The sequence below is a fragment of the Fusarium fujikuroi genome, chromosome FFUJ_chr06, assembly GCF_900079805.1.
Source record: "Fusarium fujikuroi IMI 58289 draft genome, chromosome FFUJ_chr06".
Taxonomy (NCBI): Eukaryota; Fungi; Ascomycota; class Sordariomycetes; order Hypocreales; family Nectriaceae; genus Fusarium; species Fusarium fujikuroi.
In genome coordinates this window covers 3181483-3205146 of record NC_036627.1, presented here as the reverse complement: position 1 = coordinate 3205146, position 23664 = coordinate 3181483, and the positions used below count along the sequence as shown (strand labels likewise).

Sequence of the window (23664 nt, the reverse complement as noted above, 5' to 3'; positions counted from 1 at the left end):
GGAGATTTGCAGCCAAGAATCAAGGTCGAGAGACCGAGGAACTATACGAACCATAATATAGAGTTGGAAACTTGGCCGAGCCAGAGAATATCGGTAATATTAAGATCCTGCCAGTTCGTGTATTGTATTCATTAAATTTCTTGTTAGATAATGCAATTGATGTTATTACCAGGCACAAGACAAAATTAGTTCACTCTCTGATGATCAAGGGACACGCGGGTTGGAATATGTGGGCCGCTTCTCTGGGCCGCAGCGGGTCTAATCGATAAAACACCAAATTTTTTATGCAAAGCCATCTTCTTCAAATTGCCCCTCCAAACCCCGCCAAAACCATCACCACAATCATGGCCTCTACAGAACCCGCACAGCTGCCTCCGGCGGGTGAGTCTAAGCCCTGACTTCAAGCATTCGACAGAAATTGATCTAATTCTTCTAGCTGAACGCCAATCCGAGTTCGAGCAAGCCGTCGCATACGCCCTTCACCTATGGCCTGCCCTTACACTCTCAGTCCAGAACGGCTGGGGTGGCCCCGACTCTGCCGACAAGCGCGATTGGTTTGCCGGTGCCATTGCCGACCTCTTCCCAGAATATACTGATACACCTCCCAAGAATGGAAAGGTTCCCGAGGATCCTGACCTGGAAGAGGTTGAGACTGTCCTGCTCCAAATCATGGTTGACGAGTTCGAGGTCAACGTCGACGACGACTCCGGCACAGAAGTTGCGGGAAACATTCTCCGTGCTCGCGCGAGTTGTACTCTCGGAACCTTTGACGAGGTCAAGGCTCTGCGAACACGCTGGTTGAACCGCAAGGGGACAAAGGTTGAGGGTCTCTTCAAGAAGGCTGAGGATGCCGATCAGGACACAGACTGGGAGAGCGATGAAGACGATTCAGAGGACGACGAGGGTGGTGCTGACGTCGAGATGGACGAGGCACCCCCTCTGGTTGCGGTTCCTAAGGAGAAGCCCCAACCTCAGGTCGACGAGGATGGCTTCACGATGGTTACCAAGAAGAAATAAACACAACAAAGACATAAAACAAAATTGGGGAGCAATGGGACATTTAAGAAAGAGTTTCTGGCATTGATACCCACGAGTTACAGGCTCTGGTTCTTTCAACATGCCACAATGGCTTCACTAATTCCGAACGCCGAACTGGACAGCGACAATCCTATCCTCTCAAACACATACTGGAATTTCCAACGTCTATTCCCAGTCCTCATCGCTATCTGAGTCGTCTTCGTCACTATCATCTTCCTCATCACTGCTTTCCTCCTCCTCCTTCTTCTTGGCGTCCTTAGGATCCTTAGGGCTATTGGGAGTCTGTGTTGTCTTACCAGATGCTGCACCGACAACATCGTAGCTAGCCTCACTATCCGCCTGTGACTTCTCGTCGTTTGACTTGCGGGGCTCAGCTGGCTTCAACGTGGTTTTTGCAGGTTGCGTAGTGGCGGCAGTGGTGGCAGTGGTGGCAGTGGTGGCGGTGGTGGAGGGGGCAGCAGGAGTAGTCTTGGGCTCGTCTTTGGATTCAACCTTTGTCTCTACCTTGGTCTCAACCTTGGACTTGGCCGCGGGTGTACTGGTATCATCGGAGGCCTCAGAGTCATCCTCGTCGGAATCGTCATCACTCCAGGCGACATCATCCTCAGCGGAGGCAGCTATTGATTGTTAGCAAGGCACAGTTGAAAAGCTTATTGACTCACCCTTGAGGAGATCTCGTCGTCTAGCCTCAGCTGTCTCAATACCGTGGCGAAGGAAGTAGTAGCGCTTCCAGAAGTCAACGTAGGGAACCTGGTCAGGAACCAACCTCTCCATTGTAGCTCGCAAGTCGGGGAATTTCTGTAGATCATCGTTGATTTCAGGTGTTTTCTTATCAGCATCAAAATCCTTTGACCACGCTGCATAATCAGCACTATTGGGATCTTTTGTGAAACTCTCCGTCGATGTGTGAATAACATGTAGTTGAGCATCAAATCTTGATGTATGAATCACACGCTTGCCTTGAGCATCCTTACTCTCGAAGAGAACAGTGCCGCTCTGGTCAGACTCCTGTGGAGGTGCAATACTGACGGCATCACGAAGGAAGTTCCGGATATTGCCGCCAAACTTGATAAGGGCCTCATCGGCGGCATCCTCGGCTTTCTGGAGGTCCTTTATCCTCTTGGCAGCTTCAGCTCTAAGCCGAGCCAGGGTGTTCTCGGACTGCTTGGCCTCTGATGAACCATCTTGTGATGCCCTAGGTGTGGTGGCCTGATCATTCTCACCGTCCCTGGAGCTTTCGCCGCCAACCACGGTATTGAGTGAAAGGTTCCTCGTATGGCTTAGAATTGTTGACCGAAGGCCAGTAAGTCCCTTTGATGCATCTTCACCTACTTCCGCCAACTCCTTGGAGGCTTGTGTATATACTGATTCGCCCTAAGCATGTTAGACGGGCAGGGTTCAAGAGCTGAGTCCTCATACCTGCTTCACAACGTTTCCAAAGAAGCCACCAATCCTGGCACCCCATGGACTGTTGGAAAAGGCCTTGTATACGTCTTGGAGGTCCTCATTCAATGTTGACTGAGGTTGAGGACTCTTTGGCTCCTCCGTCTTCTTAGCGTAGCCATCTTCTGTGATATGGTCATAAGCCAGATCCATGGCGGCTTGCTATTGTATCGTTCTTAGGCCGATATGGGTCAATACTATGGTTTAAGGCCCCAGTACAAGGCTCTGTGAGTCCTTTAATCCGTTAATGGTTAATTTATTCGATATCTCCTGTCGTCTTGATATCCCTTGGACTTGAGCCTCCTGACCGCACCTGTGGCGGGGTCCAATGGCTGTTGGGCACGGGCCAATGCTCACGTGAGCGTCCCTTGACCTGGCTCTCGGTTCTTTGCTACCCTATAGCGATCAGTTTTACTATCATTTCCGAAAATCTTGACGTGTTTCAATCTACTGTTATTGGCTTATCTTTTGCAATTTTGATCAATTTGTGTCCAGGTCCTAATATTGCTGATTTTCCCCATTGCACATGTTGATATGCTTTATTTTGACGAGATTGTTTGGGTTCAGTCTTCTCTAAGCGTCATTGCCATGGATGTTAACCACGACTCAACTCCTCACTTACAGCTCTAACGACCTTACATGAATAAGGAACTCATCAATAGCATCAAAACCAAGCTCTATTGCCAATGACGACATTGAAAGCTTAAAGCGAAAACGTTTACTTGCCAAGCCTCATGATCATGGAGTTGTCCTTTAAGACCTTGGTTAAGAACGAGAGCAGCTGAATCAGAACGTTATTTTAAATTGACCTTGATGAGCGATACCCCGCAAGCAGGATGGTTTGTTTGTATTCAATTCCTTGGCTGCTTGGCGAATGCTTTTCACTTGAGCTTAAACTTCCATTTCAGCTCACAACGCACTCGTTTAATCGGTGCCTGTCACCCAATCTGCCACTGACGTATCTATTGCGCAAGACAAGACTGCAGACCTGGGGGAACCCTTGTTTCAGGACCCCCAATCCTCAGAGACAAGATGGTGTTAATACCCTTAGAAAGTCCTCAAGGATGGACCCCTAATCCGTCATATTCCCGAACTTTATCTTATTTAATTTATCAAGTAGCACCCGCGGTTATCGATGATACTGTGGCATGTTTATCCTTAGGCAACCGATGGCAATGCCTTGTTTACCAACATTGACGTCGATGTATCTCGATCGTCGGCTTTATACGGGCAGAATTTCCGTCTAAAAAGATCAGTTGACCTCGATCGCGATCTGAGAAAAAGCCTAGAACGAGCCACAGCAGACGCCAAAATGCAGCTCGACGTGTTTGGATTGGCTCTAGTAAAAGGGGCATTGGATTGGCTTTGATCTTGAATCCTCACAAGACGTGCTTTGGACAAAGTGATGCTGTCATTGTGCATGAAGACATGTGGTTTTCAGCCAATAAATTAGCCGTCCCTGAGCCAGGGGATCCATACTGGCAATCCTCTAGCTTGGAGCCGCAAGTTGCCTGCAGTGATCATCAAGCTTCCCGTTCCTCGGTCTATTATCATCCAATGATATCGAGGGAATCACAAGTCAGTCAAGGCCACTCCCCGGATCGAAACAAGAGTGGGCTTTGCAGCGCTGGGCAACATATCTTGGCTTTTGGCTCCATAATGGACTTTTCCATCCTTGCGATGACGTAGTATGCTATGCAGATTCGCAATCCAGACTGCTCCAATACCGCAACTGACGTCACACACGATCACGATCTGAGAGGCAGATGCAGTGCCCCTCTATCACAAGAGTGCATTCTGCTAGAGAAGCCACAGTGATTCAGTGTGGGGTTCTATCATGAGCTACCTCCGGACCTCTCTCCGGCCTGCTCCTCCTTGCCCACGCGTGCCTGCATCTTCAACGTGAATCACAGGCAAGCAACCTTCGCTCCAAACATCTCTCCAAGCACTACTTAAACCCCGTCTTCTCCCACCTCAATCTCTTCTTCTTCTTCCATCATCACACACTCTCATCTTCAATCAACACAAACACCCACAAATAACAACCAACCCAAACCACCAACCACTATCACAATGGAGTCCCTCAAGCAAGCCGGCAACTACGTCGCTGAGACCGTTCAGCAGGCCACCTCTGGTGCTTCCAAGGAGGCCAACAAGGAGGTTGCTAAGGACGGCAACGTCCCCATCTCCACCCGGTAAGCAGCCTGCTCCTCCTCCAGACCTCCAACGAGCACCTCACGACCTCGACACCACGAATACATCTTGAGCCTCACTCTATCACTCTCAACAGCACTTGACCTCCCTGGTACAACATCTTGCTAACATCTCTCTGAAGTGCCACCGCTGCCAAGGACGCCCTTGGTGACAAGATTGACGAGACCACCCACGACAAGAAGGCCGACGTAAGTCTTCCATGAATTACGATCGACTAGATTATATGATGCTAACCGAAACTACAGGTACACAAGGAGGCCATCTAAGTTTTCCACTCCTCGGCATGACAACAACATGAATCGGAATGGCGTTGAAAGGGAATAGCGTTGGGACTATATAGGCTGTATTCACCTACACCTAATACAAACAGTCAAACACCAGAATAACCAGAAAGTGCAGAGTGAAGTGATAATATTGTGATTTGTTGCTCAATAAGCGTCTACGCTTAATGGTGACAGGGTTCAGTCATCAAGAATCTGTTAATTTTGGTATGCGACAGACTGAACGTAAATATGTTTACTTAGCGAAAGCATATGATGTCTCAAACCTCAACCCCGGAGTTGTGACTGCTGGCTGGGACAGTCGGTATAAAATTAATGGGACAAGAACACTTCTGCAGCGAGCCGTGGCTAAACTAAGATAATGTGTTGAATAATGTCGTATATTTCGAACTGTGAACCCCAGTAAACTCGGCTGTTCAACTGCGTACCAAAAATGGAATGAGAGAATGAAATAGGTGATGGAGAATATACAACTTTGCTACGTCTCTTAGCAATTCCACAGCAACAGATATCACTGTTATTTGCCTTGTGTTTTCTCATACCATGCTGCTTATGAAAGTTTTCTTGAAGCAACATATCGGTTATCATCCTCTCGAGTTGGCTAAGCCTCTTGTACCTCTCACGCACCGAGATCTCTGTCCGATCCATCGCTCTTCCAACTCACACTTTTATACCTAGAATTGTTCAATCTCGTGTGAGGCAAACTACCTGCACACGACCAATCTTCAACATGATAGTTCTGCCACCACTGATATAAGCAGCATAATGTCTGCTGCTAAATATCCACTACGACCTCCCAGCAAGACAAACTCTATCTCAGACGACAGGCCCAAAAGACTACGCAAACCATGCGATACTCAAAACTCTTCATGTGATGAAACTATTCAGTCGCCAACTTATGAAATGATGATTCTGCCTATTGAAAAGCCGAGTTCCTTAGAGATTGAGGGCATTGAACGATGAAAGCTTGGCTTGTTGCAAGATGGAATGCCACAGATGTGACCCGACACCATACTTCAGATGCTATTTTCACGCCATTCAATTTATTCAAGGATGTCTCTGAGTTCTTAAATGACATTCGTATTGCTAGTGGAAACTTCCCGGAACATGCAGAAACCACAGCCATCACCATGTAATTTGGAGGGTTGGACATGATCAGGTAAAGGAGTCATGATGCCCCTCCGAATCCATCACAAACTGAGCTAACTCTTCTTCTCATTTACGTCGTCCTGACTCGTTTCCCGAATTCGTCAATCAACAACTTCGGCCTTCTATTGACCAGCATTGCCTCACTTTGCTATAAGGGCACCGTTCGTAAGACTGTCTGCTTGATGCTGGGTACGAAACTCTGCAACATTAGCTATCAAGTCCATCGCTAATGGCTCGGTATTGCCTCAGTATGATCATTTGGGCCCAGCAAGTCGTCAACCTCTATCTACCCAGAGTTCGAGCCACCTATGCTCTTCGCGAGACAGATGGCTGAGGTGTTTGTTCCTCGTTAAAGGTAAGGACCTAGAATGGCTATTAACTGCCTGGACATATCCGTGATAAGTGATGATCGACTAACTACTGCAACCCTCTTAGACCTACTGGAGAATAAATGTCAAGCAAGAGTGTAACGAGAGCAATATTTACCTACGTCCCACGCAGCAAAATAAATACAGATCTAGTGCCATCTTCCACGACAAGCCAACAGGCGAAATGAATGGGAGACCCAACCAATGTAAAGACGAAGAATCTGCTACGTGATTGTTTTGGCCGGTCCCCTGTTGATCGTTCATTTTCGCATGGATCTCACTAAGCCTGGATGCGACCCTCTCTTTAACGAGATGGAGAGAACATGCAAGACTTGGATAAAGCTCAATGTGATGACTTCTGTTCCAACAACAATGATCTGCCTCAAGACTCATAAAGGCAACATAATGAGTTGTTCCAACTGTCGTAAGAACTTCTGCTTTTCGTCAAAATCAATTAACAACCTAGAGCTACCTCGCTATTTTCCATGTAGAGCAAAAATCGCTATAAAAAGAAGCACCCTCGTGTTTCCGTCATTAGCCCAAATGAAAGTAAAACAATACCCATCTATCATCTCAGCCAACAATGGCCATCCAGAAAGCAACATCTCTTCCTCCATTAGCCCACAAACTTCCGAAAAGCACTATGCGCCCACAAGTCACAGCACCTTAGATGTAGTACATGGAGCTGATCAATCTGGGGTGAACTGCCTTGTTCCCGGCTGATCCAGCGCTGATGACACTTTCACCGTCTGTCTCCTCGAAGAACTCAGGTCGATGAGCTCGAGCGCGAGTGCAAACAATGTCTGCATAGTAAGCGGGAGGGCAAATGCTCACAGCCTTGGTGGCGCGTCCGAACAGATAGCAAAGCTCGTGAGTAAACTTCTCAAGTTCGTTGGCTGCCTCGTTTTTGAACTTGGCTTGGAAGATCTCGTCAAGCAACACTGTGTAGTGCGCAGGACGGGCAGTTCCCTTGATGCTTGCGTGGGCGGTGAGGTAAAAGTCCCAGTAGCGAGCCTCCGTAATACCTCGGTCGACGACAGTGCCATTCTGTATGTTGTGATTTTTTTCCATTGCATTTTCTTCCGAGGTAGGGTAAAAGCGAGTCTGGTGTCGCTTAACGGAAACGATGATGGAGATCTTGGGAGCCTTGTTCTTCGGGTATTTGCCATTGCAGGCAATTCGGATGCGTGGCAATTCAGCCCGAAGAACTTGGGCGAATTGACCAGTCGACACACCGTCGCGGAAGATGACAATGTTGTCTGGCAGCTCCTGTTGGTTGTGCTTTTGCCAGAGCTCAAGGCGCGACTTGAATGCCTCAGTCAAGGTCTCATCAAGCATCTCCTGCTTGGACGACTGCTCCCAGGAATAAGCTGGCCATTGTCCCATGTCCCGGTCAATAGTTGCCACCAAGCCAACCAAACTGGGTGCAGCATCGCTCTTGTCAGCAGACATGTTGGTGGGGTGTGTAACGTCGTAGCCAACCACCATTGTCTTGCCCTCTTTGATCAAGCCGACCTCATTCAGAAGTTTGTGGTTCACACCACCTGTCTTCAAGTTCCACTTGAGAGCAACATTCGCGAAATACTGCGGGTTTTCCTTGCGCAGCTGGAAACCCTGAACACAGATGGTATGAACACCGTAGGTGCAGTCGCCTAAAGTCTTGATCTTGCCATAGAGTTCCGAGCCAGTTGAGTCAAGAATCACGAGCATGATCTCAATCTGATTTTTCTGAGCCCAACCAAGAACCTTCTCAGCATCCTGGCTGTCAGCCGCCAGGAAGGGCGGTGGAATGGGGTCGTTGACAGCGATGTTCATGGTCTTCTTCATGAACTGAGAGAACGCGAGGACCGACTGTGCTGCCACGGGCTCAGATTTACTGTTGGACAGGAGGTTGACGTAACTCCATTTTTTGACAAGTTGGCCGGGCTTGACAACCTTGACATCTCTAAGATTCCAAGACCCATTGCGCGGGTCGATAGCTTTGGTTCTCCTCTGCTGGTCGAGGTATGCAACTCGAGGCACGGTGAGAACACGTCCTTGGACCGTGAGGAGCTGCCGACCGACTTGGATACCGAAATGACCCTATAGGAGTTAGCATTTCCTACATCAGGACTTCACTAAACATACCAGTATGTCGTCATCGAGGCCTAGGGTTTGTCGGGCATCTGTAGTAATAGAGAGGGCGTTAGCATATGGCGTTCGGCAAGCAAAGTTCACCATGTCTGTTGACTCGGCACCATTGAGCTTGGCCTTTACTGACTGTCCAGGCTGGATCTCAAGGAACTCAGCAGGGACAAAGGTAGGCCTTGCGGCAGTGCCAACATTGAAAAGAGGGTAGTTTTGCAGGTTAACATTGTACTCTAGATCATACGTTAGGTTGGTACTGAAGGGAGAAGGGGAAACTTACTTTGTTTATAGAAGTCCGCGACGGTGATGTACCGGCCTTTACCCTCATCTTCGAGCCAGAAGCTCACGTCTCCCGGTCCAACCGCAAAATCTGTCGTGTGGCGGAACTTGGGGGGATTCTTATCTCGACATTGTTTTTTTATGTCACGGATCGACACTAGGCCATGGATTGCCTTGGATCTTCGAACCTCCTTACTCCCGTATTTGGTCTTTATCCAGACACGGGTCTTGGGAAGAAATCTGCCGAGTAGTTTCAACTTTCTGGCCATTAGAGGCGACTGAGTTGCAGTTACCCCGAACCCCTCAAAGAACTTGGCACAGGGACCGTCAATCTTGAAGACACCATGTGTGACATTGACGTTCAATAGAAGACGGCCAGTTGACAGGCGAACGGATTGGAAGTAACCGCGCGCAGCTTTCAAGGCTCTGTCTCTACCCAGGACAACCTCATTGCGACGGTTATCGCTACCAAATGCAAAAAAGCGCGAGCTTCCCACAGCGCTGATCTCGTCTAGCTTAGATCTGGGGCCAAAGCCGAAAATGACGTTCAGGGCATCAATGACATCAGGGAACTTGGGGTAGGTCATGGCTTGGGAAGGATCGCTGCCGTCGTCTGAAGCGCCAGTCTTTGAGTAGACGTATTTGAGCATGTCGTCAACACGAGCCTCTACAGGGCCATTGAAAACAACTTCAAAGACATCTGTTTTTTCAGAGCCTTCTGAAGACGGCATGTTGAACCGTATGGTATTGTCTTGCTCAAGGTTGAGCTTGCGCAATGAGATGAGCTGTGACTTGAACTCGGTCGCGACGAGCAAGTTCTTGTCCTTTTTAGAGAGCTCGTTGAGAGCTTCTTTGATGACAAGGTAGAGCTTACGGCCCTTCACCTCGCGAGGGCCAGATTCTCGAGGCTTTCCGGGCTTGCCGCCCTTGCCCTTAGTCTTGGGGGCGCGCTCCTTCGCCTCTTCCTGCCCTTCGGGTACGATCTCTTTGACAGTCATGGTGTATTTGTACAATGCCGGAGCTTGAGTCTTGACTGCATAGTAGTTCGCCCAAAGTATGACTGGAGTTCCTTTGCTGCCAAAAGCAGGTCGTGGAGGGAACTTTCCGAGGTTCTGCTTGTCCTCCATTGTCAATTTGCCCATATTGGATGTGAGCTGGGCGACAGACGTGGCATTGCTTCTCACGACTTCATCTTCAAGCTTTGCAATGTCGCCATCTGGTTGGGGAATAGAACCTCCCGTGCTGCATGAATTAGTATTGATCAACGACAACACATCGAGTAATAGATAGAACATACGTGAAGACAGCAGGTCCTTCGGGCTGACTACTGTAGCCGCCTCGGCCGCCACGACCACCTCGTGGTCCTCCTCTTCCACGATCATAGCCTCCGCGACCGCCTCTAGGGCCGCTGAAGCCGCCTCGGAAGTCGCCACGGCCTCCGTCACCACGACCTCTGCCCTGGTAGCCATCACCTCGTCCTCTTCCACCTCTAGAGTCAGAGAAACCAGAAGGGCCGCCGCGGCCACCACCACGGCCATCTTGAGGTCCGCCACCGCGGCCTCCACGGCCTCGCCCTCCACGACCTCCTCGGTCAGCCATGGGAATTGAGGTTTGGATAGTCAAAGGCTATAGGGCAGCAAGATGTAAAGGGCGGCGAGCGATATGTAGAGAATGAAAATGTTGATGCTGATAGTTGACGGAAAGAATCAAGCTCCAAAAGACTGTCACTTGATGATGATGATGATGATGATGGGAGAAGAATGAAGGGCTTGATGAGCAGGTATGAGAGTGTGTGTGAGTGTAAGTCTAGGAAGAGGAGGAGGAGTTGGGCTGCTTTATGTGAAAGACCCGGGGCAGGATCGAGAGGCTCTTTGCCAGCGTGATTCAGAGCCAAAGCAGTCACAGCCGTGTTTGCTGTGACATTGCTGTGACACAGCCTGGTTAAGGTATCTGAGAATTGACTGATCAACCGAAGGTAAAAGTGGTCTAATCACTGCCTCTATCCAATTGACCAAGAGGCTTCTCGGCAACTGCTGGAGAAGAGGTCAAAGAGGTCGGTTGTTGTCAGGGACTGGCGGGAGAACTATCACGGCAGCTAAGGGAGCTCACCCGTTTCTGGTGGAGCACAGCTGAAGCTAAAACCGGCACTAAGAAGTGCGCGGGGGAATAATTGAAGTGGTTCAAATTGGATTGATAGAGTACAGACAAAAGAAAATATGCAATTCGCACAAAAGAGAAGAGTGAAGGTAGATTTCGCCCCTTTCCCCTTCATCCGAAAGGCTTTTTTTCTTCGTAGCCTTAGAATGGTCGGCCTCCCAAGGATGCTATGACGTTATTCGTTATGTCTTAGCTCGTTGGGCAAACGAGGCTTTCCAGTTGACCTTCAATGATGATCATTTATTTACCCTAGAGAGACTCAACCACGCCTATCTTTTCACTATTGGAAACACAAATCATTTGCAGGTACCATATGCTCGGATCTTGTGTTGACGCAGTGCAGAATCCCTCTCAATCACCTCCATCATGTTACCAAGATACATGGCATGTTTGCTTCTTTGAGGAGGACCACCAAGCCACGATATCAAAACCAGCCGTGACCGCTTGTTTTCAAGAGCAAAGGCCAATAGCACGACGTGCTCTTGCATCCCGCTGTCATATGATAGATTCCTAAAGACAGCCAAGGTAACCTATCTTTGCGTCTACGGCTGAATGCAGGTCATAATCATAGCAATCCCTGCCTTGCAAGCATATACTCTAATAGTAACCATAGCACAGTCGCTGTTGGACAAGATTTCCGCGAGCCGTCCCATGCTTAGCCATCATCAAAGACCTTGCGATCTTAGTACGCCTGAAATCAGCAATTCGTCCATACAATTTGCGATTTGCGAGACCAGCCCTGCGGTTTCGGATAACCAAACATACAACACATGCTAGATGTTTGAGTTTGAGCAATTGCACCCTCATCACATCGCACAAGGAGATTGACCCACTGAACCTGATGTATTGCTAGGTTGCATTATGCTGAGCCTCTGCCCACATTGGCCTACAACGCATAGATGTGCTGTGTAACTTGAACCATATCATGAAACTCAGAACCGAAATGACTCTCCATTGCTCTGTTGAAGACCTCGGAATCTTAGACTTTGGCAACACTGCCATTCTCAGTAAGAACTTATGTATTGAGCTCCTTATTCTCGGTATACTACACCGATTACAGCTGGAGCAATGCTCGGCTTCCCGCATAATTCTAAACTCCAAGCAAAACATACTGGAATCTATCGCCATGTTCAACTACAGTTTGATCAATGTAAATAGTCGCCATGCCGTCCATCATGTCAGTGCACCTTTTTTCACATCATAGAACCTACAGTCGGATAGACACAGACAAACTTCAACAAATGGGCAGCCTTGGAAACGGCCCCATTAACCACCCCAAGACTCTTCTTATGAGCCTAGTACATATAGAACAAATCAAGGCACCAACCATCTCATACCCCAAAAGCCCCAGGAGTGGAAATAGCACCCGACAACCTAAGAAAGACCATGTGCACTGGTCAACGCGGCTTCTACATCTGCCCCTGCAGACGCACCCACTGCCCCAAGAAAGGGATAGTTCCTCACAGACTTATCACTCAGGGGCATGTGTGCAAGATCGAAATAGATACAATTGCTTGGGACATATGCGAATGGTGGATTGCGAACGGACCCCCAGAGCAGGTTCTCAACCGATACCTCAAGCCCAGCTGCCAATATTTCACATGGCACACCCTCCTGGTTCCTACAGCACTTTGTTCTGAGTGCCAAGTCACATGTGTTGAGGTCAGAGAGGAGCACGGAAGTGGTGAAAAGAGATCATATCGAAGAGGAAGAGATAGGGGTCGGTAGCTGAGGCGTAAAATCTTCGCCTAGGCCATTTCGACGCCCAAGTCGAAGCGTATCTTAGATACGGAGACTCAATAGATGTGTTACTCTCAAAAATGGACATGACATGAAGACCAAATCCTGGTATGGCCGTGATTTCTTTCCTTTCTTTCTTTTTAGCATAGCTCTCTCCCCTAAATGCATATATGAGTGAATTGGGGTGCAAACCCATCAGGCTTGTGTACAACGCATATCACTCACAACTTCTCACAGACCACCAAAGTGCGTCATGTAAAGATTGTTCGTCACATTTAGATTTGTGATATATAAAATGCCTGGGATGCAGGAGTAAGCAGTAACCAAAAAACCCTGGGAGAAGCTAGATGTTCAACTTCCCAACCTGTAGGAAGTACTCTGACAAGATTGGAAGGCACTGATTTATTCTGCTTTTCGCTCCATACTCATCGAGGGATGATGAGAGGCTAAATTTGAAATATTCGTGCGGAAAACAGTCGCAACAAATAGCTGTCGACGTTCGATAGATGGTAGTTTGGTAGTCCAGTCATGTGAAAGCATCATCTGTGCTTCTCCCAGCGGCAATATAGTGAGTCTAGGTATGAAAATGTACACATATGAGGTCGATATCAAAGACAAGAGACGGGAGCATCTTGGTCAACGTTGCACGTTGGGTCACCGGTGTGCTACGTGGCAGCCGCAAGCATAGCATGGTACGAGGGGTCTGTTGGCGGAAGTCAACGCGAGCCGGTCAGGACAGGTCGGTAATATCGTGGCTGACATTGAAATGCATAAATCAACTGATGGTTGGTGATATGCAAATCGGCAAATTCGACAGCTGACCTTCTGACTTGATGTATCGACCGACATATCGCAAACAGAACATGCCGGAGAGGACAGCCCTTCAGAGTAGCGTAGCATGTAGCAACGCTGAACATTGACGATAGAACTAAACTACAGATTTCTGAGGCAACACGGTTGATTAGCTTGAGTTGCTCTTGTAATATGGGGTGGTACTTGCCATCTCCTTCATCTCATCTCAGACCCAACTGACAAATTTATCCAATATGCCACAAGACCGTCCATGACTCTGTAATTCCCATGGATGAGTAGTTTGATCTCATACGAATAGCTTAGTTCATGATTTGATATGCCCGGCAGTCGCAACCTTGAGAATCTCATCTTCCAAGCCTGAGACATGGTGGATCTCAATACCAGCATCTTCGAGCGTTTTGCGACCTGTATTCTCCCCAACAAAAGTCTCGGGTTCCTGGACGCCAACATAGACCTGCTTAATCCATGACTTTTGGCGCAGGACTCTTTCGACGCAGGGGAGTTTGCCGCTCAGCCGTTTGAAACAAGGTTCAACAGTGGTGTAGAGAGCATGGGGGGTGTTGAAGATATCTGATAGCTTCTCTTCTGTCGTTCCATGCTGCTCAGCCAGCTTCAATAGACATGTTTCTTCAGCATGGGTGTTCCCGGGAAGCTCAAGAGTGTATCCTTCGGCAATGATGCTGCTGTCGCTTAGCCGCACAATTAGAGCTCCCACACGAAAGTTGGTGGGCTTGGGAGGGGAATTGTTGGCCAAGCCCAAGGCACGCTCCATTGCGGCCTTGTGGTTTCCAAGTTCTATGGTAGTCATATCGTTTAATGTGAAGCATGTATGGATGAGGTATGACGAGATGTCTAGATGCGGGAGCTTTGCTCCATCTTGAAGGGTCGGCGGTTGTAATCTCCGATCACCGAGAGCACTTTAACATCGGCCCCACACCTTTCTCGTGAGCGCGTTGCAACGCGTCTCCCACTCTAGCAACGAGCTCGAGCTTAATCCAACTTAGAACTCCATTACACGATCAACCAAAATCGACGATATCAATACGATGTCAGACCACGAAGATGTTCTGGAGAGCGAACCTCCCACTATTGACCCGTATGAGGTTTTGAGCCTGGAAAGGACTGCGACGGGCGATGACATCAAGAAATCTTATCGAAAGGCTGCGCTTAAGAACCACCCAGGTTTGTCGATTGGGTTACAACAGAGATGAGCACTACTGACCCTACGATTTTTCAGATAAGGTGCCACAAGATCAGAAAGATGCTGCGCACGAGAAGTTCCAAGCTATTGCGTTCGCCTACGCCATCCTTTCCGACCCCGCCCGTCGCAAACGGTATGACGAGACTGGCTCGACTTCCGAATCGATCGTAGACTCAGAAGGATTCAACTGGAGCGACTACTACCGAGAGCAATATAAAGAATCTGTGTCGAGCGATGCGATCGAGAAGTTTGCGAAGAAGTACAAAGGCTCTGATGAAGAGAAGGGAGATGTGCTCGATGCGTACGAAAAGTACAAAGGCGATATGGATGCGCTGTACGAGACAGTCATTCTGAGCGACATTCTGGAGGACGACGAACGTTTCCGCGAGATTATCGATACGGCTATCGAGAGTAAGAAAGTGCCCAGCTTCCCAGCCTACACAAAAGAGACGAAGAAGAAGCGAGAGGGACGCGTGAAGCAGGCCCGCGCTGAAGCTACAGAGGCCGAAGACTACGCAAAGGAGCTAGGTGTGCACGACAAGCTCTTCGGCGGCGACAAGAAGGGAAAGAAGAAGAAGGGCAAGGGAAGCTCAGAGGATGACCTGGCAGCACTGATTCAAAAGAGACAGCAAGATCGCTCAGAGAGTTTCCTGGATCATCTCGCTGAGAAGTATGGTGCCAAAGAGGGCAAGGGCAAGGGCAAAAAGGGCAAGAAGCGACCTGTTGAAGATGAGCCGTCAGAAGAGGCCTTTCAGGCAGCTGCTTCTCGTCTGAAGGGCTCGAAGAGGTCGAAACGGTAGGCTTTAGGTGGATTGCAATATCGGATTGCAGTAATACGGCTATTGGGTCAAAAACTTTGGTGTTTAGGCGTAGGTCAAGGCAAGGATACACTACTAGGACAAGGAAAGAATTTAGAGACTGAGAAGAATTGAATGATTCATATCAAGTTGCAGAATACTATGAGTGCAGCGTGGTTTCCGATGACTTTTCTTCCATGTGTCTGTCATCAGTCAACGAATGTGGTATAAATCATAGATGATTGCGACAAACAGAAATGAAGCAGATTTGTTCTCCTAACGAACCTCGAACCTCATATCTCCAAGGCAAGCTTCCTTGCAAGACTTCTAACCGTTAGTGTATTCTATAGCAATACCCAGACTTGCTGCGGCAGGCATTCCTAGCAATTCAACGACTTCACTAATGTGCCATGACTCTGTAACGTTGTCACGGGCCAGTCGGTTGTCCACTAAGCTATGGTGGGGCTTCTCAAGCCACCGTGAACATTGCCAAGTCTCACTTCACTTGTTTGTTTAACCTTCTCTCGAACGCGTCGCTACGACAAGATACGCAAGAGCGCGATTCTATATGGCAATGCTCAATGATGGTCTAGCCTTCGTCTGAAGAAGAGTGCTATCATGATGCCATGAGCGAACCAGCCACGCCCCCAATCTATCCTCGGTATTGCTTTCATCTTGCGCCAACCGTGAACCAATGGTGCCTCTTTCGTGTAACCGATATCCATAACCTTGGTCAGTACGAAGGGTTTGAAGGCAAGTCTAAGCTGTTGCATATTTCACTGTGTTTTAGACTGACAGCTTCAAGGCGAAAACTTCTACTTCTATGGGAATCTACCCATCAAATGGGTGCGTGTAGTCGGATTAGTCGTCGCCATTGACGACTTCGCAAGCCGACGCGTGTATACAATAGACGACAGTAGCGGCTCATGTATCGAGTGCACCATTTCCATACCAATATCTGGTGAAGATGATAGTCGCGCGACAACAGGAGATGCTGCTCCGAAGAAAGCGGATATTGACCCGCCTCAAAACCCAGACCCATTCCCAAATATTGATGTCGGATGCGTTGTCGACGTCAAGGGAGGTTTATCTACTTTCAGAGATGAGCGGCAACTCACCATTGAGAAGATGACCAAGGTACGAGGCACTGCGCAAGAGGTTACTCTCTGGGAAAAAAGGGTCAAATTCAAGTCCGAGGTTCTTGACAAACCATGGGTGCTACGAAGCAGTGAAATCCGAAGATGTCGAAAAGAAGCTGAACGAAGTGAAGAGGAAGTGGAGAAGAAACAAAAACGCATCAGAGCAATGGTAGAACCTCGAGCATCGAAGCAGACATCAAAGTCCGCGGGCCATGCTGAACAGCCCATCCGGCAGCAGAAGCCGCACAAAGAAATGCGGCTGGACCTTCGGCAGATTCTTGAACAGGGTGGAAGAGGCAAATACGATGCGCTAGGATTGTGAATTGAAGATGTCCTGATCGCTGGCGCACTTACTACGGCATTTTAGCGGGCGTTCATTCTTAGATCTGGACCAAAAAGAAGCAATAAAAGAGAGTTGCCAAGTAGTGGTAGGCATGGCCAAGCGCATTGTGCCGTGGTCTGGAATGCGATACGCAATCACCATGATTGATAAAGTGAGCTAGAGGCCAGAGGCCCATGGCCTTGGGGTCTTTGAGACACGCTGGAACGGTTGGTCACTGGATCATGTCTCGGTTTCTAACGAACTCATCCGTCCTGGTGTCTGGGTAAATGTTACCACAAGTCAAGTGTTGTCTCAACGGTCTCTAACGTAACATATGGAGTCAGCTGATTGTCTCGGTTCAAAAACGAACTGCCTTTTTCATGAATGTAACATCAACGATGAAACGGTTGGAGAAGAGAGTTTGGCCACCAGACGGGCGACAAATGACTTCGTATTCATCAGGCGAAGACATAGCAAGGCTGGTGATGTTTCTGCTGAGAGACAACTTTCTTAACTGAAGTAATAACATGAAGGACGGATTATATGCAAAACAATAAAAGATTTTAGCTATGAAGCCACCTAGCCATCAACGCTCAAGGCTGAGACTTGATTCGGGAACGCAAGCCATGGAAATAAATGAAGGACACAAGTGGCGTCCACTCATAAGGTTGAAAGCTCACCCAAACCCCCGGAGCTGAACTGTGAAGTAAATTTGAACGTTTAGTTTGCAAGGTGTGGCGAGCTCAACCGAAGCCATCCCTCGAATAGTCTCCCAGGCTAACTCGCCGCGAATCGATAGTTCCTAGAACTAGGTGCACCTTGCAGCCCATGCCCAAGTCCGGCGTGCGCTAGGCAATTAACTGGCCCCTCTACTGCAGGCACACGGGGACGCCACAGATGAGCATCTAGGCGATTTCCCCTTTGAGGTGCATCACGACGCGCCATGGATCACATACCCTGTGTGTGAGAGTGAGACTCAGGACATGCGCCGCAGACACTTGATCTGGAATGCGAAAAAGGTCCCCGCCTCGACTGTTCACGATGCTCTTTCCTGGGCTTCAATGATACTCAAGAGTCAGAAAGAGCGATGGCCCGAGAGAGCACATGGCCAAGCTTCTCTGGCATTGGCTCCTCGAGGGGAAAAAGATAAAGATGGAATTCCTCCAGCCATTTTCGTTCAACTTCAACTTCAACCTCAGCATCATCGCAACCTCGGAATCCTATCACATTCGCATCCTGCACCATCCGAGAGAATCCAATTTCTTGAATCCTATTACCCATCATCGCTTACGCCATCTTTTCTGGCATCTGCTAGGCCTCGACCACCCGTTGTCGACCCTGGTCCGTTAGTTCAACATTTCTTTTGGTGGTCAATTCTAGGCTTGGTCTAGCTTCCAGGTAAGCCACATGCGTTTCTTCGTTTGTGCCGCCGAGACACAGTCCACTTCATTTCATTCTCCGATGTAAGTGCATGCTAGCTCTATCAGTCGCGGTGCCACTGGACTAGTGGTTTTCCGCATTCGATGGCTTCAAGGAAAGGAGCAGGCCCTGGAGCGTAGGGCGGCTATATTATATGAGCCATGGAACCCCTACCTTTCAGCTTGCTCCCCAGCTTCATTCAGCCTCATAAGTCTTATCGAGGTTGTGATCTTCTTGATCAAGGCAGCATTACAGTCCCTACTTGCCCATCATGAAGACCCGCACCATCTTGCCCGTATGGCTTCTTTGGCTAACTCAGGGACAAGTCTTAGCCCTGCCCCAAGGCCAAGACGACTCTGCTGACTCCTGGGACGACTCTAACGAAGAGTTCAAGCGAGATATCGAAACATCTGCTTTCCAGTATTTGACAACCTACGACAAGGACGATATCATTCCCGTCACCGAAAGTGTTAAAGTCAGTACCAGCAAGGTTGGAACTACTGCCACAGCTCAAGTCCTCCCAACGCTTTCAGACGTTGAGCCTCATACCGAAGGTTTCGTTGTAACGGATCTATACAATCCTCTTCTTACAGAACCTGCCGTTATAAGCACTTCGATTCCCAGCCCTACAAGTCTGCTCAAGCCAGTTACGTCTACTACAAGCAACGCTGTACCCTCAGGTCTATCCAAAATGGCTGCCGCTCCCAATATCTTCGCCAACCCCATCGATACGAGTGCTCCTCCTTCGATGTTCGCAAGGAAGTCTACTCACCCTGTTGCCAAAACGCCCATCATTAATCAAAACACCCCTATTGGCACAAACAAGTTTTACTCCAACTTCTACCTTGGTGATCAGAATACCCCCGTCTATACTTACCCCTACTCGCTCACATGGGCCAAGGGTACTGGCCCGGCAGCAAGCTGGGGCATGTCTATCTCTCACATCGAGGCGTCACAACGTACATATGGCGACGTGCAATATAATGGTGCCGTCGAATATTACATCAACCCTGTTGGTATCCAGTCCATGATCATCTCGGCAAAAGAACTTGGCAAGAACACCGTCTTGACTATGGACTCTATTAGTGCTCACTATGCCAAAGCTTACCTCCGAAAGGACAGCAAGTCAGCAGCAACAATCACCTTTCCCCTTTACCAAGGTAGCGTCTTCACGACTGCATACTTCAGTGGTGGTACGCCTTGGATTCAGACTGGCGTTTACTTCAGAACTATGACACAAGTGACAAAAGATCCCAAGTCCAACGTGCGCAAGTACAACTTCGTCCTTGAAGATGGAACCACCTGGCGTCTGTATGCTTACAAGACCAAGGGTGACCCTCTTACCCTCAAGGTCACCAACAACGGTCTTGCTTCCTCGACTAAGCCATTCTACGGCTTCATCCAAATTGCGAAGGATCCCAAGGTTGGCCAGTCCGAGGCGGTTCTAGACAACGGCTGCGGTATCTATGCCACTGGAATGACAGTCAGCGGCAACACTGTTGGCAAGCAGGGCACTTATAGTTTCACATGGACCAAAGCTGGCCACGCTACCGGAAAGCTTTGGATCTTTGCTCTTCCTCACCACGTCAGCTCATTCGATGCCACAACCAAGAAGGAGATGAGGACGTACTCGCTCCAGACACCTACCAAGGGTATTGCTACTGCTGTTGGAGGAACCACCTGGACGATGGTCGAGTCTGCGCTGCCCGTCGACATGGGCTTTGCTCCCTGGGACCCAACGAAGGGAAGCCGTGGTCTGACTGCTAATGCGAAGAAAATCATCGCACCTATTGCCAAGTCCGAGGTCTCGCAAGACATGGACGCGCAGGCTAACACAGACTCGATGTACTATTCTGGAAAGGTAACTCCCTCGTCAAGCTTCCATGAGAAATATACTGACAGAATGTAGGCTCTGGCAAAGTTTGGTTCTATCATCTACGTCATCAACAACATGCTAGGAGATAAGGCTCTGGCACAGGCTGGCTTACTCAAACTTCAGAAGGCATTTGCCAGATTCGGTTCGAACAAGCAAAATTACCCTCTTGTCTACGAATGTAAGTCGTTTGTCAAAGCCGGGTTTTACGTTGGCTAATCAGGTGAATAGCCGTCTGGGGCGGAGTCGTTTCATCTGCATCCTATGAGACAGGCCAAGCAGGATCCGACTTTGGAAATACCTACTACAACGATCACCATTTCCATTATGGCTACCATGTCCTCACTGCCGCCTATATTGGCGCTATGGATAGCAAATGGCTTGCTGCCAACAAGGCCTACGTCAACTCTCTTGTTCGTGATTATGCGAACCCGAGCAGCAGTGACAAGTACTTCCCCGTGTGGCGAAGCTTCGATTGGTACCACGGCCACAGTTGGGCTCATGGCCTGACTGCCATGTATGATGGCAAGGACCAAGAATCAAGCTCCGAGGACATGATGTCTGTTTATGCTCTGAAGATGTGGGGTACTGTGATTAAGGACACTAACATGGTCGCGAGGTAAGTTGGACAGCCCAGGTATTTCGATCGCAGACAACTGACAATATAAAACAGAGCAAACCTCCAACTTGCCGTCATGTCACGAGCTATGCAAGACTATTACTACTACACCACCTCAAACACCGTACAGCCTAAGAACTTTATCGGAAACAAGGTCGCGGGTATTCTGTTCGAGAACAAGGTGCACCACACAACATGGTTCAGCGCAGCCATTGAGGCAATCCAGGGCATTCACATGATTCCTATCCTCCCCGTGTCCAACTTGGCCCGAACTGGCACATTTGTGCAGCAGGAATGGGACACTTACTTTAGCAAGGGCCGTGTCGACAAGTTTAACAACCTGTGGAAGGGTATTATCTATGGCAACTATGCAACAGTTCAGCCTAAGACTGCCTGGACTTTCTTCACGCAGTCCAAGTTTGATGCCAACTGGATCGATGGCGGAGCCTCAAGGACATGGTATATGGCGTATGCTGCGGGTAAGTGTACAACAGTGAAACGCAAGAGTACATTGGCTGACATTCATGATATAGCTCTGGGCCAAATTTGATGAGAAACAGACCGTGAGATGGCTCCGTTGCGACCAAAACGTGGGCATCGGTGCTGAGATCAGCACCTTGTACAAATATTGAACATAACTTGCATAGAATGGCGATACCTCGACGGGAACATTTGTTTTGTATAATTGGAATGGGTAGAAAGAACAGCCTTTGGATGTGTTAGAAATGAAGGAGGAAAGCAAGAAAGACAGTTAGATATTCTCTGACCTCACCCAGATTAGACAGACGGGAGGCAGATGCTAGACCCTAGACAGGGCGCGTTATAATTTCATTGGTTATCTTTAAGCCGTGTCGAATGTCGGAGGACGAAGCTTGGCAAGCCCCGAAGTCCGACAGAGACTGAATACCCTGTGACCTGTGTTGATGATACCGGAACTCGGATGCATACGATCGATCAATTAAACCCACGTGCTGGTACTGAGAGGTGACTATCTGGCCTGGCTTGATTGGGGCGCAGCCATGACGACCCTTGATGAAGATTTGCGCCAAGGGGAAGTGAGTGAGATGTGGGTGATCGCCAAGAAACAGGTTGTTAACACTGCCTCGAATTTGACCAAGAAGAGGAAGAGAGTGACAGGTTGGGAGGTGAACAAAGTTGGAGAGTACCAAGTGGGAAATGATTATGGGGCAGTTTGAAGTCTGCATATACATATGCCTGAAACATTGAGTGCGACAGACGTTTCTTTTTAATGTGTTTGAGAGGATGATACTCCGTAAACTGGCCATTGTTATCTGGCTACCTATGGTAGTCTGCACACCGAAGATAGAACACTACATGAGACAAGACATAAGATAAGAATCAGTGTAACAGTCTTTCTTGCTTATTAACTCCAATTAGAGTTACATATGACGAGTTGTCCATTTGCGTAAATCCCAGCGCCACGGCAACGTCGGACAAGAGTAGACAGGACCGAGCGGGTTGTGCAAGGCGAAACAAAAAGCATGGAATTATGGTGGAGTCTATTATGTCGTAAGCCGATGGACTCTGGCGCAAGCTACATGACGTTTGATAAATAAAGCCCCTCATAATGATGTACCTATCTTGCATATCCAAAGTTATACGATATCCATCCGCCAAAAAACAGGGGTCGCCAAGAAGCCAAGAAGAAGGAGCTATTGACGATTTCAGATTAATTCAGAAGGTGGGCTAATTTCGACAATTCCCTTTTTTGACGAGATTTACAAATGGCAGAGAGACAAAGACAAAGACACACACAAAAAAAAAGCGCTTGCAGATTCAAAGTTTTAAGCTTTTTTTGCTCAGCCACCAGCTAATCTAACTTGTTTCTTGGGCCGTTGCGTCGATAGCTGGGAATCGGCAGTTTCTCGATGGAGCTTAGAGCGTCGCGCCGAATAATTGAGCATCAGTGACAGGACAACCTGGAGCTCTCCCTGGAAAGTGGGGAGCTTGGCAGCTCAGTCAGTGGATAGCTCAGCGGTTTATGGCCTAGATGGCCAGCTTCCTTTGTCAGTGGCCGGATGGGATTGGCTGATGTAACCCTGCCGATCCGCTTGGGAAACCCATGTCCTACGTCAACTTGCTCGGTTGCTGCTTCCAGGGCCAAGCTAAGCTTTTTTCCCTTGACCAAGGAAGGAGGCCTCCTGGGGCAACGCGGGTTGTTTCACTTTGTTCCTGCAACACAACCACCACCTCCAACAAGACCATCATCATCAACAGCATCATCACCCGTCGTCTAACTAATTGTTGAAGATTCCCAGGGCTGTGCAGCTTAAGTACGCCCCCTTCTCTTTACCCGCCGACGCTATTCTTCCCTTGGACTGTCTAACGTACATACACACTCCGTTGAGCGGGGGTGAAAAGAAAGCACAATTGAAGAGAGAGACAGACAGACAACACATTCACTGCCTTCAAACGTTGTCGTTGGATTGGATCGTCATACGCTTCGTTACCCGTTTCGTTTCGTTCTGTTTCGCTCATTCCAGACCGACTCAATCAATCCCGTGGTCGTTCAACCTTTGAACCGTATACACACGCATCAATCAATCAATTAATCAATTGGCTGTGAGAAAGCTCGACGCAATCATGGTTTGTAAGTAAAATGTCTCTTTACATCTGCATCTGCATTTAGCCTTTTCTTTTTTGCTCTCTCTCTCCTCGATCATA

The 23664-nt window shown here is 48.6% G+C and overlaps 8 protein-coding genes; 5 read left to right on the top strand and 3 right to left on the bottom strand.

Moving 5' to 3' along the window:
• Positions 1-344: 344 nt before the first annotated feature.
• Positions 345-1017, top strand: FFUJ_06306 (related to TSR2-Twenty S rRNA accumulation protein; the record flags this gene model as incomplete). XM_023579616.1 has 2 exons in its annotated part: positions 345-381; positions 437-1017. 2 exons carry the CDS (start codon positions 345-347, stop codon positions 1015-1017), a joined length of 618 nt encoding a protein of 205 aa, XP_023432420.1.
• Positions 1018-1203: 186 nt separating this feature from the next.
• Positions 1204-2634, bottom strand: FFUJ_06305 (related to DOS1 protein; the record flags this gene model as incomplete). XM_023579615.1 has 3 exons in its annotated part: positions 1204-1655; positions 1701-2412; positions 2458-2634. The coding sequence occupies 3 exons, from the start codon at positions 2632-2634 to the stop codon at positions 1204-1206; spliced, it is 1341 nt and encodes a 446-aa protein (XP_023432419.1).
• Positions 2635-4554: 1920 nt separating this feature from the next.
• FFUJ_06304 (probable glucose repressible protein Grg1) lies at positions 4555-4961 on the top strand (the record flags this gene model as incomplete). XM_023579614.1 has 3 exons in its annotated part: positions 4555-4676; positions 4817-4883; positions 4941-4961. 3 exons carry the CDS (start codon positions 4555-4557, stop codon positions 4959-4961), a joined length of 210 nt encoding a protein of 69 aa, XP_023432418.1.
• A 2198-nt stretch (positions 4962-7159) lies between these two features.
• Positions 7160-10498, bottom strand: FFUJ_06303 (putative argonaute-like post-transcriptional silencing protein QDE-2; the record flags this gene model as incomplete). XM_023579613.1 has 4 exons in its annotated part: positions 7160-8575; positions 8621-8853; positions 8901-10141; positions 10197-10498. 4 exons carry the CDS (start codon positions 10496-10498, stop codon positions 7160-7162), a joined length of 3192 nt encoding a protein of 1063 aa, XP_023432417.1.
• A 3415-nt stretch (positions 10499-13913) lies between these two features.
• FFUJ_06302 (related to RIB2-DRAP deaminase) lies at positions 13914-14417 on the bottom strand (the record flags this gene model as incomplete). Its single annotated transcript, XM_023579612.1, has 1 exon — positions 13914-14417. The coding sequence occupies one exon, from the start codon at positions 14415-14417 to the stop codon at positions 13914-13916; it is 504 nt and encodes a 167-aa protein (XP_023432416.1).
• A 238-nt stretch (positions 14418-14655) lies between these two features.
• On the top strand, positions 14656-15610 carry FFUJ_06301 (related to DnaJ protein; the record flags this gene model as incomplete). XM_023579611.1 has 2 exons in its annotated part: positions 14656-14791; positions 14847-15610. The coding sequence occupies 2 exons, from the start codon at positions 14656-14658 to the stop codon at positions 15608-15610; spliced, it is 900 nt and encodes a 299-aa protein (XP_023432415.1).
• Positions 15611-16233: 623 nt separating this feature from the next.
• On the top strand, positions 16234-17068 carry FFUJ_06300 (uncharacterized protein; the record flags this gene model as incomplete). XM_023579610.1 has 2 exons in its annotated part: positions 16234-16339; positions 16413-17068. The coding sequence occupies 2 exons, from the start codon at positions 16234-16236 to the stop codon at positions 17066-17068; spliced, it is 762 nt and encodes a 253-aa protein (XP_023432414.1).
• Positions 17069-18758: 1690 nt separating this feature from the next.
• FFUJ_06299 (related to glucan 1,3-beta-glucosidase) lies at positions 18759-21529 on the top strand (the record flags this gene model as incomplete). XM_023579609.1 has 5 exons in its annotated part: positions 18759-20348; positions 20397-20541; positions 20592-20979; positions 21034-21458; positions 21513-21529. 5 exons carry the CDS (start codon positions 18759-18761, stop codon positions 21527-21529), a joined length of 2565 nt encoding a protein of 854 aa, XP_023432853.1.
• Positions 21530-23664: the final 2135 nt, after the last annotated feature.